Source organism: Pimephales promelas, chromosome 13, assembly GCF_988280905.1.
Source record: "Pimephales promelas chromosome 13, fPimPro1.hap1.1, whole genome shotgun sequence".
NCBI lineage: Eukaryota > Metazoa > Chordata > Actinopteri > Cypriniformes > Leuciscidae > Pimephales > Pimephales promelas.
The window spans coordinates 23,007,251-23,026,688 of record NC_142781.1 but is presented as its reverse complement, the minus strand read 5'-3'; the positions used below and the strand labels follow the sequence as shown (position 1 = coordinate 23,026,688).

General features: G+C 36.9%; 1 protein-coding gene across 7 annotated transcripts in view; it reads left to right on the top strand.

The window, feature by feature from the left end:
• ryr3 (ryanodine receptor 3) overlaps positions 1 to 19,438 on the top strand; it is a 110,447-nt gene that overhangs the window by 17,577 nt on the left and 73,432 nt on the right. For 4 of the 7 annotated variants that reach the window (XM_089118650.1, XM_089118649.1, XM_089118653.1 and 1 more), the window contains exons 3-24: positions 519 to 617; positions 3,718 to 3,732; positions 4,020 to 4,094; positions 4,436 to 4,514; positions 5,255 to 5,367; positions 7,974 to 8,073; positions 8,196 to 8,289; positions 8,416 to 8,490; positions 9,123 to 9,279; positions 9,873 to 10,037; positions 11,315 to 11,436; positions 11,600 to 11,780; positions 11,860 to 11,995; positions 13,730 to 13,825; positions 14,112 to 14,230; positions 15,078 to 15,211; positions 15,989 to 16,230; positions 16,399 to 16,591; positions 16,967 to 17,183; positions 18,021 to 18,125; positions 18,942 to 19,045; positions 19,213 to 19,296. In XM_089118650.1, coding sequence (XP_088974776.1) covers positions 519 to 617; positions 3,718 to 3,732; positions 4,020 to 4,094; positions 4,436 to 4,514; positions 5,255 to 5,367; positions 7,974 to 8,073; positions 8,196 to 8,289; positions 8,416 to 8,490; positions 9,123 to 9,279; positions 9,873 to 10,037; positions 11,315 to 11,436; positions 11,600 to 11,780; positions 11,860 to 11,995; positions 13,730 to 13,825; positions 14,112 to 14,230; positions 15,078 to 15,211; positions 15,989 to 16,230; positions 16,399 to 16,591; positions 16,967 to 17,183; positions 18,021 to 18,125; positions 18,942 to 19,045; positions 19,213 to 19,296 — 2,705 coding nt within the window. The remainder of the gene's footprint in view (positions 1 to 518; positions 618 to 3,717; positions 3,733 to 4,019; positions 4,095 to 4,435; positions 4,515 to 5,254; positions 5,368 to 7,973; positions 8,074 to 8,195; positions 8,290 to 8,415; positions 8,491 to 9,122; positions 9,280 to 9,872; positions 10,038 to 11,314; positions 11,437 to 11,599; positions 11,781 to 11,859; positions 11,996 to 13,729; positions 13,826 to 14,111; positions 14,231 to 15,077; positions 15,212 to 15,988; positions 16,231 to 16,398; positions 16,592 to 16,966; positions 17,184 to 18,020; positions 18,126 to 18,941; positions 19,046 to 19,212; positions 19,297 to 19,438) is intronic. The other 3 variants (XM_089118656.1, XM_089118654.1, XM_089118655.1) reach the window with 1 other exon arrangement.

Sequence of the window (19,438 nt, the reverse complement as noted above, 5' to 3'; positions counted from 1 at the left end):
TGGGTTCTACGTCAGAACATCGGCTCACTATTGGCCTACGCTGGTAGTGAGCTGGTAGTGAGCTGACGTTCTGACGTAGAACCCAGAAGCGCTGCACTGTTTACACTTCGTCAACAGCGTAAGATTGTGGAATAAAGTCGTTATTTTAGCTTTTTTGTGCACGAAAAGTATTCTCTTCGCTTCATAACATTAAGGTTTGAACTACTGTAATCACATGAACTATTTTAACAATGTTTTTACCACCTTTTTTTGAACGTTGCAATGACGTTGCTGTCTATGGAGGTACAGAAAGCTCTCAGATTTCATCAAAAATATCTTAATTTGTGTTCCGAAGATGAACGAAGGTCTTACAGATTTGGAATGATATGAGGGCGAGTAATTACTGACAGAATTTTCATTTTTTGGATGAACTAACTCTTTAAATTAGTAAACATAGCCAATTTACCAGTTATACAGTATGGCTTTTGCCATATTCAAAAGGAAGCAAAAACACCCAGACTATCTTTCTCTCTCCACAGTATTTTCCTCCTGACCTATGCATCTGTAACTTTGTGCTGGAGCAGTCGCTCTCAGTGCGGGCCCTACAGGAGATGCTTGCAGGGCAGAATGGTGAAGGAGTAAGTAAACAAATCACAGTGATTACAGGGTTACTATACAGAATATACAGTATCTCAACCTTTATAGTAAGAATCCTTTAAAACCTTTTGCTTTTGAGTACATTGACCATGTAATCGGAAAGTATAAATACACTACCAATTGTCTGGGGTCAGTAAGTTTTTTTTAAAGCGATTCATATTTTAGTTTCTTATTTAAGATCACGAGAGCACATGAATTAAAAAAAAATGTGCAAGAATAAATAATTTATTTAAACTGCAACTTTTAGTAAAAAAGAAAAAAGAATATTCAATTTTGATTTCATGCTGGCTATTAGCAGCACAAACGTATTTTTAACATTGATAATAATAAGAAATGTTTCTTAAGCTCCAAATCAGGATATCAGAATGATTTCAGAAGGATCATGTGACATTGAAGACTTGAGTAATGCTGCTCATTTGACATCACAGGAATAAACTACATTTTAGAATATATTAAAATAGAAAACAGTTATTTTTAATTGTACTAATATTTCATAATATTGCTGGGGGGTTTTTTGCAAATAAATGCGGCCTGAGCATAAGAGTCTTATTTCAGAAACATGAAAAAAAATCTTACCGACCCCACACTTTAGTTTTTATTGCCAAAACTATCCCATTAGCTGTAGTTCTTCTGCGTGATCTAGGGTAAGTGAGTAATGACATTGTGAGGTACTGACCACAGATAAATCACAACTACAATTCACACTGGCAGGTTTGATTTGGAGTGTTTTATGAATTGGTCCTCAGTCCTTCGATGCCAGAAATCACTATACATTTTTAGTATGACAGTAATGCAAATCCATTATCCCTTTAAACACATTTAAACACCTACTTACTAACAAATGCAGGTGATGTATGTATTAACAAAAATGGATAATACATACATATATATACATATATATATATATATAATTTATTATTATTATTATATTTTTTTATAAATGAGTTCACAAATATAAATTTTATTTACAGTAAATTATTTACAGGGCTTTGCTCATGGGTTGCCTCATCATTTGGCAACTTTCTGTTTATCATATCCATGTATCCAACCAATATCAATGCTTGACTTTTATTTCTTTAAAAAAACTGTAGAAAGAGTGGGTATAATTAATTAATTGGGATTTTGCTGAGACAAAATGAACTGAATGTGCTGAAGTGGTGAGGGTTTTCCAACTGCCTTCTTTAATCATATCTGTATCTTTGTTCATCATTGCAAGAATCCTGATCATGAGCGATGGGTATGTTCACAATTTGTTGACCAACGAGTATGCATGAATGTTAATCCAAATTATGCAAAAAAACAAAAAACAAAATTAACTTACATAATTACACCTACTGCTCCTTTTGAGCATCCCAACCACTTCACGTGTCATTAACTGATTTTTAAGTGTGATTTAAGTCATGACATAACCCTACTAATGCAGTTCACAATACTAACCCTGTCAGAGAATCAAAGTCTCTCTCCTTTATCTTAGACTCGTCTCCCCCTTTTCATTTTTATGTTATGATTGAGAGTGTGAAAATATTCCTTTAGCACAAAGAATATAAATGAACTTGTCAAACCTAGTAGCTAGTGGCCAATAATTATGCAAATTCCAAAATAAAATCTACTGGCTAAGCATGTTCTGCACAGGGCCATTTGAATGCTTTATTCGCCCTCCCTTCAGCACAAAATGGCATGCCCAATATTTTATTTCATTTTACTGCAGCATTTTGAAATGAGATTGTCACAGCATATATTTTATTAGCTCAGTGCTGTCTATCTTTTGTGCTATCATTAATGTCTCGGAGAAAGTGAGTTCTGTTGGAGAACCATTGTGAAGCAGATTTTCTACATACAAGACTTCACTATTAAGATTCCTATCGTGTCATTTATGTAACAAATTCAGTGTCTGATACACCTGTCGTCTAGTTTGAAATGTGAACTGTTTCTTTTTTGCATTTGGGCTCTAACACTGTCAAATTTCAGGAGTACCAATGACGAGGAAATGATCTGGAATGCTGATTCCAGAAAGAATGTGACTTTATACATGAATATTCCATGATTTTATAATTTTTTTGCTTCTTTCTATGTATGTATTGCTTGTTTTTCACCCAAATAGTATGCTACTTTATAATACTCTACCATTCAAAGTTTAAAGTCAATAAGATTTTTGTTTTTTTGTTGAAAGAATCAAGGATGCATTAAATTGATTAAACCGGACAAATAGACCTCTATATATACAGTATAAATAAAATAAATGCTGTTTTATTGATCATTCTATTAATTAAACACATTTTTTTTTAAATTCACGTTTTGCACAAAAATATTAAGCAGCACAACTATTAGCAACACTGATGATTATAAGAATTTTTTTTAGCACCAAATCAAGATTTTAGAATGATTTCCGAAGGATCATGTGACACTGGAGAGTAGACTGGAGTAATGATGCTGAAAATTCAGCTTTGCCATCACAGGAATACATTATAATATTGATTTTAAAATGTATTAAAATATAAAAGTTCTTTTAAATGGTAATAATATGTATTATTGCTGTATGGTGATCAAATAAATGCAGCCTTGGTGAGCATAAAAGTTTTCTTTCAAAAACATCTTAAAATCAACTTTTGACCCCAAACTTTTGAATGGTAGTGTATTTTCATTTAACATTTATGCATACATATGGCTTCTTGACCTTTTTATCAACAGCCCAGAAATCTTGCCATTTTTAATAAGCTGATAAGCTTTAAGCAGTTTCTGCTCAAATGTTGCGCTAAACTGTACGATATCACAGTGACATACAGCAACGGACTGTGGTGTATCATCTGATATTTCAGTTAGACAGCAGGCATACAGCAACAGCTGGGAGTAGGGAACACAAGTTTCAGCTTTCCTCTTTGTCAAAGTCATTCGTTTTTGGACTGCCAGTGAAGGGGTCACACAGTCAGATTAAAAATATGGTTGTCAAACGTAGCAGTAATTATTATTGTTAATCATTATAGATTAGTGAGCACTATCAGCTGCAGAATAAAACATGAGTTTTACCTGATGTGCTACGTTATATTTAACTAAGAGAAACATCTTTTTCCCCAATGCACTCAGAGGCTTATAAGACGGGTAAGTATAGTTATACCTCCATGTCTTGTGGGCCGTTTTTACTTTTTCATTCTAGTTTTTTTTCCCCACACCCTCCTCACATTTCCTCATCTACGGTACAACAACGAAATTTTGTTCTCGTTCAAAGAGCTGAACGAGAAATTTCCATTTAACATCCGTCCAGCATGTTCTTCCCAGTGTTTTCTGTTTCAGTGACTCTTAAGTTGATTTTAGCAGTGACCATTCTGTCCATGTCTCTGAACCTTTGCCTTGAGTGTGCTAACAGCGTTTTACTCTCTCTTCTGTAGGCAGCACAAGGAGGGGGACATCGGACACTGCTCTACGGTCACGCTATCCTCCTTAGGCATTCCTTCAGTGGAATGGTGAGAATGCACCACACAAATTGAAGCCAGTGGGGAGAAGGATTAGGCAGCCTGTCACAGCTTACAGCTCACACACATCAACTTCATGATCAATGACTCCCAACAGTATATTGGGGGGAGATGGGGATAAGTGAAAATGCTTTAACACCACGAATGACAGGACGGCTTATGTTTAATAATTATGTGTTTATATTGTTGATAAACATTACTACAAAGCTTGAAGCTTATTGAAATTGTCCTTCCGGAGGTATTTAGCAATAATCCATTGCTGCAGTGTATGGGAACTTTGTCCGACATGATTTTTTAGTTGAATTTACACTTGTTTCTCTGTTTTCCCATAGTATCTGACATGTCTGAAGACTTCCAGGTCTCTAACAGACAAACTGTCTTTTGATGTTGGCCTAGAAGAGGATTCAATTGGTAATAACATCATTGTTATTTTAGTATTATTTATATACTATTACTGTTATAGTGTTTGTTTGTATACATTATTCATTTTAATTTTAGTTTGTGTTAGTTTTTCATTTAATTTTTTTTAACTTGTTTTATTTCAGGTCTAGTTTAAGTAATTTTAGTACCCTAACTTAAACTTATTTTGTTTCATTTAGTTGCCAAAGTCTTTTAATCTTCAAACTTTAAGCTCAAGTTTTTTTGTCATCTAATGTTTTTATTTAGTTTTTGTTTTTATTTCAATTAACTAATTTTTAATAATTGTAGTTTTGAACAACATAATTTAAAATATGTAATAATCTGTATAGGTGTGCTTCAATGGACTCAAAAATTTAATTTAAATAAAAAAAATCACAATTTTAATTTTTTAATGAACCATCCCTTTCAGGCCTCTTTCTGGCAGTGATTGACACTTGAACTGTAGGAAACAGATGCAGTGCTGGGACTACTTCCCAAGCTTCGAAAAGAGATCCAAAATTAAACTTAGATATCTTACTATTTTTGTGTATTGTGTCACCCAGAATAGAGAAACATGAATATCCGTATCAACATCTAAGTTTGCAAACACCAAAAAGATCTTATAGGCAATCTCAGTTCGTCATGGTCAAAACTGATTGAATCATTGAGAGCTGTGGGACATCGATAAGCTCTTTCTTTATCTACTGTACATCTGGCTAATGTCATTTAACTGATGTTTTGTTCAATCAAAGGGGAAGCTTGTTGGTGGACAATTCACCCGGCATCCAAGCAGAGGTCAGAGGGTGAGAAAGTGCGCATTGGGGATGACCTCATATTGGTCAGTGTTTCTTCTGAGAGGTTCCTGGTGAGTACCTGGTGTGACTGAGGTTAAAGCTTCCTTACAACACCAAGTCATAGGGCCCTATCTTGCACCTGGCGCAAATGACTTTTTACATTGAAGCATGTATCATTCTGTAACGGGGTTCGTTGTTATGGGAAGGAGGAGGTGGGAACCGGTGAAGACTTAAATAATAAAATAAACCAATACAAAATGAAAGGAAAGCCAGCAGCCCCTCACGGACGACTGCTAGCCACAGAAACAAAACACAACATAAAATAAGGCCTGTTCCTCTCTCGCTCTGCACTGTCGTCGCTCTTCCTTTATGCTTCCGCTCCTCCGTGAGAAATGCGAGACCGGTGCGTCTCACAGGTGTCGCTCATTACCTCTCACGCTATCGACCTCGCGCCGCTCTCACGTCACTCTGCCTCGTCCTGCTCGCCACACTTTCATATTTTGCACACGCGCACTGATGCCCCCTTTATTCTGCTTGTACCTTCAGCAGGAATTATTTAAATGAGAAATATTGTGACACGTTCATTCCCGGAAGAAAGCTCGAGACTACAATCGAGGCATTTCAGGGAGTTCAGAAACAGTGCTTAACTACTGACAGAGAATAATCCCTTCATTTTGTGCTTTGTAAATTTACAGACCTTTTTCATGCTCTAAGGGCAACATTACACACTAAATAGCTAAAAAGCATAATAGGGCCTCTTTAAAAAATAGTGTGTTCATTTTTAACGTAACAAAAAAAAAAATGTTGTCCTTTCAAACTGCCAGTGTATGAACTCTTTTGAGTGATCTATTCTTTAATGGACTCAGACACCAAGTCAATGTTTAAAAATTCCCAGATTTTTTAACTTTTAACTTTAAGCAATGCAATAATGTAGTACATATACTGATAATCTGTAGTAAAAAAAGAAGAAAATGTTCTTCTATAATTTCTCATTATAATTTCATTTGTTTCTGGCAGGATGGCTTTGCCAGATTTGCTGACAGTTAATATACCTCTTTCATGCAGAGGGGGCCCATCAGTTTTAATCAAGTTGTCATGGTGACGTGCTCAGCCTGCCAACAGAGCACTGAGTTCCCTTAGATGTACTGGAGGAGAATGGATGCACTGAGAGACAGAAAGAGGGTTTACCCCATTTTGTCCTGTTCCAAGCTTATTGGATTATATCTGACCTGCAGAGTGCAAATTATTTTATTTAAAAAAATATATTAAAAACAATTGGTGCACATGAAATACACTATCGTCTGGGGGTTGGTTCGAATTTTTTAAATGTTTTTGAAAGAAACCTCTTATGCTCACCAAGGCTGCATTTATTTGATCAGAAATACAGTAAAACAGTAATACTGTGAAATATGATTTCAATTAAAATTCGTTTTTATTTTTAATAAGTTTAATCATTTTTAAAATGTAATTTATTTGTGGTGCTTTATCCTAAAATCATGAACTAGTGGTAGCCAGTGTAAAGAGGCCAGAATATGGGGATATATATGATCTCTCTTTCTTGTGTTTGTGAACAACCTTGCTGCCGCAACCTTTTACCCACTGAAGACGTGACAGCGAGGACTCACTTACACCAGCATTGCAGTAATAAAGACGTGAAGAAATAAAAGGATGGATTACTTTCTCCAGAACACTAAAAATGAAGCAGATTTAAGTTTAGCAATATTTTGCAGTTGAAAACTGAATTGATCAAGCTTTAACGTTTGCATTAACTTTAGCATTTTACATAGAGATTTAGACATTCAGAAAGTGATTTAATGAATTTGTCATCTACAGACTTAACATGCAAATACATCTTGGTGTCATCAGCATAAAACTTATATGAAATACTATATTTAAAATAATGAAATGTAATGAAAATAACGCTGGTCCCAAAATGGAAACTTAATGGTTCCAGTGGTGTACCTGTATTACCACAGCTAATAGAAGCTATAGATGATGAGAAATCCATTTCTATTTTGAAGGGCAGTTCTTTGGAGGACCACATGCTGCATTAGACATTCAATAAGGATAGAATGGTTAATTATCTCAAATGCTGTGCTAAGATCCAGCAAAACAACACTCCTACCAGTGTCAAATGTCATACTCTAAGAAGAGCTGATTCTGTGGTATGACCTGATCTAAAACCAGATTAAAATGTATCAAAAACATATTTTTATTTAGTAAGTTTAAACGTAAGTAAAGTAAATGTAAGTTTAAACTAGTAAACATATTACATGAGACCTTTTAAAATTCCAGAAATATTTGAGCTCTGAAAGTCATTATTATAATTCAGGCACTGCTCCCATTTTTGATCAGTTCAGTTGCATGGTTTTTGTTCCAGCTATGAATGAACTAAAACAGCCTTGTCCCTTGGGGAGCTGCTCATGCAAAGAGAGAGCTCATGTTCTGGGAAAGGCAGTCCTGTTTGTATTTTTCTAGACAGTAATCTTTTAAAAACAGATTTGTAACTCAGATGCTGACAACACAGACAGGCTGGCAGCATCAAGGCCACATCTCTTTTCCCGTTCCCTTTCGCTATATCTCTTTCTCTCTTTCCTTTTTTTCAATTCTGCAAGCACAAACATGCCCGCATGGTGGTTAGTTTAGTAAAACACTTGTCTCTTTCTCTCTCTTGCAGCACCTCTCCATCTCCAATGGAAGTATTCAAGTGGATGCTTCTTTCATGCAAACACTGTGGAATGTTCAGCCTACCTGCTCCAGAAGCAATGTGGCAGTGGGTGAGTTAAGTTAATGCTCTGTGCTTTCAAAAAATCGAAATCTATCTCTTTTGTCTAGCTTTACTAGTTGTTAAAGCACAGTTGATGTTAGGTATTGTCTCACTGTTCCCTTGTCTCTGTAGGATTTCTTCTGGGTGGGCAAGTGATGCGCTTGTTCCATGGGCACGATGAGAGTCTCACTATACCAGGATCTGAACAAAGTGAAGCGCAACAGAGGTATCCATCCATCCATCCATCCATCTAAAAAAAAAACATATAGACAATTTCAGAAATTGGCAAAATAGAAAATATCCATCTATTGATCTGAGAAAATATGTCTACTAATGTCTTCATTTCCTATAGAGTGGTGAACTATGAGACTGGTAAAGGAGGGTCCAAGGCCAGGTCTTTATGGAGATTGGAGCCTCTTCGGATAAGGTCAAATCAAATACATACTTTCTTACCTGCTTGTGTGCACACACACACACACACACACACACACACGTATGCGCGGTCTCGTTCACTATCTTTGTGGGCACTCCCCATAGAAGTAATGTTTTTTTTTACTGTACAAAATGAATTTTCTCTTCCCTAACACAAACCCTACTCACAGAAATCACAGAAAACTTTTAGCATTTGTACATTTTCAAAAAATATAATTTAATATGTTTATTAACCCATTTCCTTCGTGAGGACCGCTTGCTGGTCTATCCTTACACATTGTGGCATTTGGTCCCCACAATGTGTAACCTTTACACACACACACACACACACACACGCCCCCCCCCACACACGCACACACACAAATCCTTTGGACTGAAACTGCAGTAAATTTTTTATGCCCCGGACTGGTTTCTCCTCCTCTGTCTTTTCCAATTATGCCCAAAAGGGTAGTTCAAAGTTAGGTCAGTGAGCAGTGCATGTAATCCATGACTTAGAAAATTGAACAGTTTCCTAATAATAGTCTGCAAAGTCCTATGGATTGATTTAAGCATTAAAATTCTTAGCGTCTCATATTTGAAGATGAAAAGATGCATACTCATAGAGTTGTCTTTTTTCTTGAATTATAGCTGGAGTGGTAGCCACATCAGATGGGGTCAACCCTTCCGCCTGCGCCATCTCTCCACTGGTCACTACCTGGGCCAGACAGAGGACCAGGGGCTGATACTGTTAGACAGAGAGAAGTCGGACACCACTGCAACTGCCTTTTGTTTCAGGCCAAGCAAGGTTTGAACCATATACTTTAACCCTGATTTTAGCTTTCAATTTTTGTTTAGACTAATCAACTTTATGCCACAAATTAAGTCAACGGAGCCAGTAACATTTCTTCCTTATACTTTGTTACTTTTTCAATTGCTAAACGACAGTGAGCGCAACTGGAGCTACATGTGCAAAACTCTAACTACAGTCTGCATTACCAACAGTCACCTGAGCCAAACAGTTCACAACACCTGCAAAACTCATTCCAAGCAACACAGCTCTCAAAACAGGCTCAGTGCAGTCAAACATATGCACAACCCTCACTGAGATAACACACACTGTCACTCAGAACACACAAAACTGAATTTATTAGATTGTAGCCCTGCTAGTCAGTGCTCAGACTCTGTAATTGCTACATCTGTTTCTCAATTACTAATCCTCGATGCATTATTACTGTGTATTGGTGTTTCATTAGCCTTGCTCTGCTGCTACAAGCAGAGAGGTCATAAAACAAGCTGCTCTGCTTTCTATTTTATCTCAATAAAGCTTTCACATGACCACATGACAGTGAGTTGGCACAGTAATGGCAGGACTGGTGCAATTTGTCTTTCTCTCCGCAGGAAAAGATTGACTCTGGCCCAAAGCGTGATATTGATGGTATGGGGGTTGCAGAGATCAAATATGGTGATTCGTTCTGCTTCATTATGCACGTGTCCACGGGCCTGTGGCTGTCCTACCAAGCGCCTGATGCAAAATCTTCTCGCCTGGGACCACTGAAGAGAAGGGTGAGTGATAGTGTCCTTGTGCTTTTTTGTCCTACGAGGCTGAAACTACCACCGAGCTCCCTCCCCAAGTCACATGTACATGATTGCAATGACTTTGAATGACACACACACATCTTTTATGACATCATGTGCCGTAAGTAATGATCCCATTAAAGATTATGGGGCTCACAGGATGGTCTAATGTTGGCTCAAGCTTAACCGCAGTGGCTCCTGTGAAGAGTGTAGGATATACGAGGCCATGGTTTAAATGTGATAATGAGGTAGGCATGGTGACAGTGTGTTTTGGGGTAGTGGTCAGGATTACACGTTCACATGGACTGCACATCTTTCCAGCTTTCTGGTATGCAGTTTAACTCTGGGCTAAAGGCCAGAAAAAGCATGCCACCTTTATGCGCAGTCCAGGCAGCCAAAGTCGTAACTTTGGTGACACTTGATTTGATTTTCACTTCGGAAATGATAAACCATTATTGATTTTTTTAGCTTATGAAGTCTGCTGGACAGACTCTGACTTTCCAGTGAGGAGGAGGTGCCAAGTTGAATAGATTTCATTGCTCATACTGTAGATTTGTAATGGCCACTCTAACTGAATCTAAGCAATAATTTTGACATTAAAAAGTGGCTTCATGAGCATTTTGTGCAAATGATAGATCAGAAAAGTACTGATAAATACAGTATATGACCACAGACTTTTGACACCGAGTCAAAACCAGACACGATGCGATAAGATTACAGCGACAAATAATTTGACTGTCCACACCAGATGCGACGCAACTATGGGACGCGATGTAGTCTATCAAAAATCACAGCCAATCTGAAGAGTGTGTGGGCGAGTTCACCTCATTGTTTCTTGTGGAACACACGAGAATGAACCTCATTGGTTCTCTCACACGTCAAGCATGTTTACCACAACTCGTGTGAAATCTGTTTGTCATATAAAGTGATTATGTCTCTTCAGAAAATATAGAAATACTAAATATCAGTTTTATGATCTGTTTATGAACTTTTTGAAGCATCAAATTAGTAGTTATGTAGACTGGAAAGGAAGGACAGAGATCTCCTTTCAATTTCATGATTAAAAAAATACCTTCATTTGTGTTCCGAAGATGAACATCTTGAGGGAACATGAGGGGGAGTAAATGATGACAGAATTTTTGGGTGAACTAACCCTTTAAATTAAAAAAATGTGAAACTTGAACCTTCTTTTATATCTGAACTGGTTCGTCTGTCAGCTGTTTTACTTTTCAGTCAATGCTGATGTACATTTACGATGTGTACAGGCTGTCCTGTCTCTTGAGGGTCATATGGATGATGGGCTGACTCTGCAGCTCTGCCAGCACGAGGAGTCCAGGGCGGCTCGCATCATTCGTAATACCACCCACCTCTTCACTCAGTTCATCAGGTACAAGATTCTAACTCTCAGAGCTCAAAAGCTCAAAGAGTACAATGGAAAAGTTCCTCCTCTCATAACTGAGTGCGATGTACCATGAGACTAGTTATTAAATTCCTAATGTTTTAATATTAAAATACAAATAATATTGATCATTTTATTATCCTGGTCTTAGGGGTCTGGATGGTTTGAATGGAGAAAAGGCTACAGAGGTGACTCTGCCTGTGTGTGAAGTGCTGCAGACCCTCAACGACCTCATTGTGTACTTCCAACAGCCAGACTCTGAGCTGGAACATGAGGAGAAACAGAGGCAGCTTCGATCTCTCATTAAACGCCAAGATCTCTTCAAAGAGGAGGTTGAATGCAACTCACACATGGCTTATCAGATTCAGGATCATACAATGTACAGGCTGACATTTATTACGATTATTTTAGGGAATGCTAACCTTGGTCTCACACTGCATCGATCGGCTAAACGTATACAACAGTGCCACTGAGTTTGAGGAGCTAGCTGGCGAGGAGGCCGGAGAGGCATGGAAGGACATTCTCAACCTCCTCTATGAGCTTCTGGGTAAGAATTCAAGCACATGCCCAAAGCCTTCAGCTGTTCACAGAAGGTGATGATGGAGAGACATGACAGTTATTAGAGGCAGTTAAATAGCAATTCTATTCTCTTTTATCACCTTGTTGTTGACTCTCAGGCTGATTTATGGAGGGCAAACATACAGTTAGTGAAAAAGGACCTTGTTCAAGATATTAAAAGTAGAGATCGATGCAAAATTGCTTCAGAAATCTATGAAGACCATTTTATTTCTGCTACTTTTTCAATAGATCTTGAAGCATTTTAATATTACTTAAATATTAATATAATATTTTACTTATAGAGTACTGTAGAGTCCATTGACTTTTGGATTATTGCAGAAAAGAAGCTCTATGATCAACAAAAGTTGAATTTTATAATCTTCACAAATGAACACAACTATTTTTTTTTTTAAATCTAAAATATCTAAAATATGGCTATGGCTAAGTCACCACCATGGTTGGGGAAAGTCACTTTACGATCTTTGCAAGATAATCTCTACAAAATAACAAAACTTTCATTAATTTTTTTGTTGGGAAAAGTAATGTATTACCCTATTAAAAAAGTAACTAATTATGTTACTTATTGTGAAGAGCAATGTGTTACAAAACTTATGCATAACTTTTTCTTAGCTGGCTTTGGCTCTTTCTGTTTCTTTCAGACCAATATCATTATTATTTTTTACAAGTGTAAATGCCTTTTAGCTGCATTAATTGAAAATGCAACTCAGATTTTTTGTTTAACTTTAAAAATAATGTGTTACTTCACTTATTACTTGGAAAAAAAGTAATTGATTATGTAACATGTGCTATTTGGATCTCATTATCCCCAACACTGGTCATCACTACTATGTTTTTGACAAATTTGTAATTTAAAATCTACAAATTGGAAAATTTTTATTTATAATAGTTTGCAACAAGAGCAAAAATTTAAACACAATGTAAAGCAGACAGTATTTAACACATTTAAGGTCCCCAACAACCTTATAGTCTTATAGTATCCTGCCCTTTTCTAGACACATCACAGTCACAATATTTCTGATGTATTTTATATAAATATAGAATTAATACTGAATATTGAGTAAATTTTGTCAGGCATTTAAACAAAAAACCCATTTACTTTGGGACCATGAAAGTGGAAGTCCAAAAGCTAACTTATTTCGAAGTTATCAGAGTTATGGTACTCTTTCTTGCAGCACTCACACTATAGAACAGAATCTTTAGCAAATTATTTTTGTTTTAAATTTTAACATCACATCAGCATCCAGTGAGTAAACACTCTCCTCGGTTCACCTTGACTGGATTAGCATTTATCAGAGTCCCCATCGAGGCTCGCTCCAAATTTTGCTCGCTCCAGTCGCTGAGGTCACCCTCAAGCGGGGCCGTGCTGAGTCTGTCTGGTGGACAGTAGCATAATACATTAGGCTAGTGTCAACAGACAGTTTTTAAAGGCTCCATACGGATGCATTTGCTGCCACAGGAAGCAGTTCTTTTTGGGGTTTAGCTCTGGGGTTGAGTTTGATTGATTGCTCTGAGAAAAAATTGTCTACGTTAGGATTACTCCTATTTAGTATTTTACACACTCACAATGGACGATGCATTCATTTTAGAATATGACCGTTTAGGTGGGAAACCTTGTGTGAAGGATAGTGAAAGGGATTTGTCTGAGGTATGCAGGAAAATCAGTGTAACACTGAGCTGATTGCCATTGATTTTTGTCCATTAGCCGCTCTGATTCGAGGCAACAGAACCAACTGCACACAGTTCTCTCGCAAGCTGGATTGGCTAGTCAGCAAGCTTGAGCGATTGGAGTCCTCATCAGGTAAATACCGCTATACGTCAAGTTAGACATATTCATTAGCACTGATTATAGAGGGGTTATACATTATCCACTCTGTCTTACATAGCCATAAACTGAGTGATCCACCATTGGCATCTGCACATATGTCAATGGTTTTAGCTTTAGCTTCATGTCACTGAAGTATTACATGGGATTCATAGCATCATGTGGACAATTGTAGTAATTTGCTTAAACAACTGATTATGTAATGCCTTTATCATTTCTTGTGTTTACTGCAATGCAATATTAATGAAGCAATTCTAAACAGGCATTTTAGAGGTGCTTCATTGTGTCCTGATCGAGAGTCCAGAATCTCTGAACATCATCCAGAAGGCCCACATCAAATCCATTATTTCTCTGCTGTACAAGCATGGGCGCAACCACAAGGTCAGCATTTGCTATTTCTACAAACACATGCACAGATTATATATAGTAGAGAATGGAATATTAAGGATGTTGCTGACCATCCAAAGTCTTTAGATGGAAACTAAGACCTGCTGTCCTGAATAGCATAAATATTATATAAGGAGCTGAAAATGCAGTTTCATAGATAAATCCGTCAGATTTAGTGTGAAACTGTACATTTTTATTATATGGGGGAGACAAACAAATCTGTTCAAAAGTTTGCGGTCGGCAATTTTTTAGCAGTCATTACTCCAGTCTTCAGTGTGGCATGATCCTTCAGAAATCATTCTCATTTGCTCAAGAAACATTTCTTATTTTATCAATGTTAAAAACAGTTTTGCTGCTTAATATTTTTGTGGAAACCATGATACATTTTTGTTAGAATTCTTTGATAAATATAAAGTTCTAAAGAAAAGCATTTATTTTAAATAGATTTTTTGTGTAATATTAGAACTGCCTTTAATGTCTTTAAAAAAAAAATGTTCCTGACACCAGTTGTTGCACAGCAGAGTAAAAAATGTGCTTAAAAGTCACAAGGTGCAATGAGAGGTGCAAACATCCAGGCATTTTAACAAGGGGCAGGTGTTTCTGCTGGTTTAGACCCATGCTACTGGACTTGAGAATTCCTCTGTCTTATAAAATGTAGGTCATGTAAACTCGTAAATACAGTCTAGAAGCTGCACAGCATGTTACGCTAACAAACCCTCTCAAGTATGCACTTGAGAATATGTAAGCACAAGACCATACAGTTGGAAAATATGCAGTATAAAATGTTTTTAAAGCAATAAAACAACAGCATTGTTAAATTTTATCCCACATTCCTTTTCAGATTCTTGATGTTCTCTGTTCCCTGTGTGTCTGCAATGGTGTGGCTGTGAGAGCCAATCAGAATTTCATCTGTGATCACCTGCTTCCCAAGAGAGATCTGCTGCTCCAGACACGTCTGGTCAATGATGTCCAAAGGTAGACAAACCACTTAACCACCCCCATATACACAAATAAAAATAAGTTTCTTATTCTGAAGGTATTTAATTTAATTTATTTCTGTGATGTTAAGACTGAATTTTCAGCAGTGTCACATGATCCTTCAAAAATCATTCTAATATCCTGATCTGCTGCTCAAGAAACATTTATCATCAATGTTGAAAACAAGTGCACTACTTAATATTTGTGTGAAAACTTTTTTTCAGGATTCTTTGTATAATAGAATGTTTAAAAAGGCACTTATTTGTAAAATAAATCATTTGTAACAACGTAAAAGGCTTTACTGTCACTTTTGATCAATATTTTGATCAATAATGTGTGCTTGCTAAATAAAATTATTGATTTCTTAAAAAAAAAAATATGCCAAAAACTTTAAACAAGATTTATTTGAGATGCAAAATTGCATAAGAAAATAAGACTTGTTTTTAGAGAATGTCAGATTTTCTATTTAAATTACTTTTACTCTTTTTTTGCTCCATTCTTGTTTTAAGTGTGAACTACGTTTTTAGATTTATAAATAAAACAACCAAAAAAGTGTTTGTCGACAGAGTACGAAAAATATCAGTATATAATTTACTAGACCACAAGACAAAAAAAATAATACAAATTAAGACAATTATTTTATTTTTTTTGCGAAGCTGACAGTCATTATCAACACTCAAAATCCTCAATGGACTTATTTGTTAATGGAATATTTGTAAATAATTTATGTTTTTTTTTTTCTCTATAATTCCAATGTGATCTCTTTTTATACAGTATGAGACCCAACATCTTCCTGGGCATGAGTGAGGGCTCTGCGCAGTATAAGAAATGGTACTTTGAGCTGATCATCGATCAAGTAGACCACTATGTAACCAGTGAGCCCACCCACCTTCGAGTTGGCTGGGCCACCACCAAAGGCTACGCCCCCTATCCTGGGGGTGGAGAGGGTTGGGGAGGAAATGGTGTGGGTGACGATCTTTACTCCTACAGTTTTGATGGTCTTCATCTGTGGTCAGGTACATTTAAAGCTGTTTTTCCCATGTTCCTCACTAGCTGATCTAATATGACATTATTAAAAACGCATACAGTATATGAATGTGACTCAAATCAATTCAGATACTCTTATTTGAGCAGCAGTATTCACACAAATCTACTAAATTATTTATTCTCTCCACGTCTGTTAGGGCGAATCCCACGGGCCGTGGCCTCAATCAACCAGCACTTGCTGAATTCAGATGATGTGGTGAGCTGCTGTCTGGATCTTGGAGCCCCTAGCATGTCTTTCAGAATTAACGGTCAGCCTGTTCAAGGCATGTTTGAAGACTTCAACGTAGATGGCTTCTTCTTTCCCGTCGTCAGTTTCTCTGCAGGGGTCAAGTGAGTTTCTCCACTATAAAGTGCTCAACACTGCTGATCTGTCGGGTTGTGTAACAAGAATAAATATAGTCGGATTTACAGTATACATTAGTTTTAATATTGAGGACAAAACATGTGTTTCTATCATTTTCACTTTGAGCTTAGCTCTTCTGAAATGATTGTACAGGAGTAGTTCTGTGTGACAAATGAACCCTTTCTTCTTTCGCTTTATGTTCGATCAACAGAGAAAGGCCATTACTCATCATTTGACTTCTCAACCAAATCCAAACAAATTAAGTAGCACCAAGACATTTTTGAACAACCCGGTGGTGTTTTAGGATTAATCAAGTAATTGATCATGAGTTTAAATGCGATCTTTCTTTATTTTTCCTCAAGGGTCCGTTTCTTGTTGGGTGGTCGTCATGGAGACTTTAAGTTCCTTCCTCCAGCGGGCTATGCATCATGTTATGAAGCCTTGCTCCCCAAAGAAAAGATGCGTGTGGAGCCTGTGAAGGAGTATAAAAGAGACCTGGAAGGAGTGAGAGATCTGTTGGGCACCACAGAGTTCCTGTCCCAGGCTTCCTTCATTCCTGTTCCTGTCAACACCAGCCAGGTGAGATATTAAAGGAATAGTTCACTTTTAAAAAAAACTTTTGCTGATAATTTACTCACCCCTATGTCATCCAAGATGTCCTCGTCTTTCTTTCTTCAGTCCAAAAGAAATTAAGGTTTTTGATAAAAACATTCCAGGATTTTCTCCATATAATGGACTTCATTGGGAACCAAACAGTTCAAGGTCCAAATGAGAGTTTCAGTGCAGCTTCAAAGGGCTTTGATGATAAGGGTCTTATCTAGGACCCTTTGAGTCATGACTTGAAAAAAGATTTGTTCATTCTGAGGAATGAGTTCGAACAGGAGAGTCACAAACGCTCATCACAGAACAGAGCAAAGCGAGCATTTGTGCTTATAAAACTTAAACTTTGTTATTTATTTTTTAAATGGCCGATCGTTTCGCTAGATAAGACCCTTATTCATCGTCTGGAATCGTTTAAAGCCCTTTGAACAGTTTGCACTGAAACTGTCTTTTGGACCTTGAACCGTTTGGTTCCCACTGAAGTCCATTATATGGAGAAAACCCTGGAATGTTTTCATCAAAAACCTTAATTTCTTTTCGACTGAAGAAAGAAGGACGTGGACATCTTGGATGACATGGGGGTGAGTAAATTATCAGCAAAAGTTTTTTTTTAAAAGTGAACTACTCCTTTAACTGACTAATTCACAATATTTGTACACTCTTTTCTACCTGTTATCAAGCTCTGCTAGGGCTTCTCAAATAATTCAAGATTAATCAAAGACTGAAATGGTTTAGTGTGATTATCAAATGAAGACAAAGATTTTTACAATTTTACATTTGTATTTTGTTTGTTGTTGGTGTTGTCTTTTGATCCAGATTGTCCTGCCTCCACATCTTGAAAATGTGCGGGACAAGTTGGCTGAGAACATCCATGAGCTCTGGGGCATGAACAAAATAGAGCTTGGTTGGATGTACGGCAAGGTAGGAAAACATTTCAGGGGACTGTGAAGATGCTAATCAGCATCATTAGCAAAAGCAAGATCCTCTCTGTATGACACAAGCTCTGATATCAGGATAATTTCTGCTGTGTAACTTTAACTACTGGAGGAACCCAGAGGAGGATAATTGAAAATGTCAACCTGAATTGAGGGTCCTTGGCTGCAGCCTAAATTAATATTTAAGCATCCCGAGTTGCTACACAGCAGATGGCTATGCAGATCTTATTTTTAGATAGTAATGGCAAAAGGAAAGTACTTTGATCCGGTTTTATTTCTTCCACTGATTGCTGCAGGAGAGTTACTGCAAAATTGCAGAGCACAGTGGAAAAGCAAGTGATGACAGAGCTTTGCGGTATTACAGTAGTTAAGACAATCTTAATGAGCAGCATGCTGTCCAAGAGCTTGGCAGAAAAATGAATTGTGGTTGAGCGCTTCCGTTACTCCTGAGGCCAGATCTTAGCATTTATTAATAACAAATATTTCAGAGGCCCAGCTGGTCTCTGATTAATCAGATTTTAATATTGTTTTGCTGGCTCAAGGTGGCATTGCTGTGAGGGTGTGGGGTTAAAGAACAAGAGCAGCTTGGCAAGCACAATGCCACTTTCATTCTGCCACCATTATTCAATCCTAAATACTTTAGCATTCTCTCTCGCATCACATCAATCTAAAGAGCTTTATGGGTCATGAATTAGTGAGTGGTATTAGTTATGGAGTATTTGACTTTCCATATTTCTCATGAAATTGGCCCTTGTTGATTTATTATTTCACTCACTAATTAATATATATTGCTATTTTTTAGGTTCGAGATGACAACAAGAGACAGCACCCTTGTCTTGTCGACTTTTCTAAACTGCCAGAAACAGAAAAGAATTATAACCTGCAAATGTCCTCTGAAACTTTGAAGTGGGTATTACCTCTACAGACTTACATATGCTGTAAAAGGTTTTATTTTGGGTTATGATTATTAAAATGCTTATTGTAATTAAATGCACATCAGTAAATATTGATAGGCTGTGTTATATTGTTTGTCTGATCATTTCCTCAGTTTTCTGAAAGCTGTTCTTTTTCAGGACCCTACTTGCTTTGGGCTGCCATGTTGCACAAGTCAATATAGATGCTGAGGAAGACTTGAAAAAGATGAAACTCCCCAAGAAGTAAAACTAGCACACATTTAAAAAGCAATACCATAAAGTTCCTATTTCAGCTAGCTTTCTAAATAAAGTTTGATTTATGAATGTTTTGATATTGTTAAATATTTTTATTTTGTATGCTTTAATTTCTTTTCCATTTGTATCC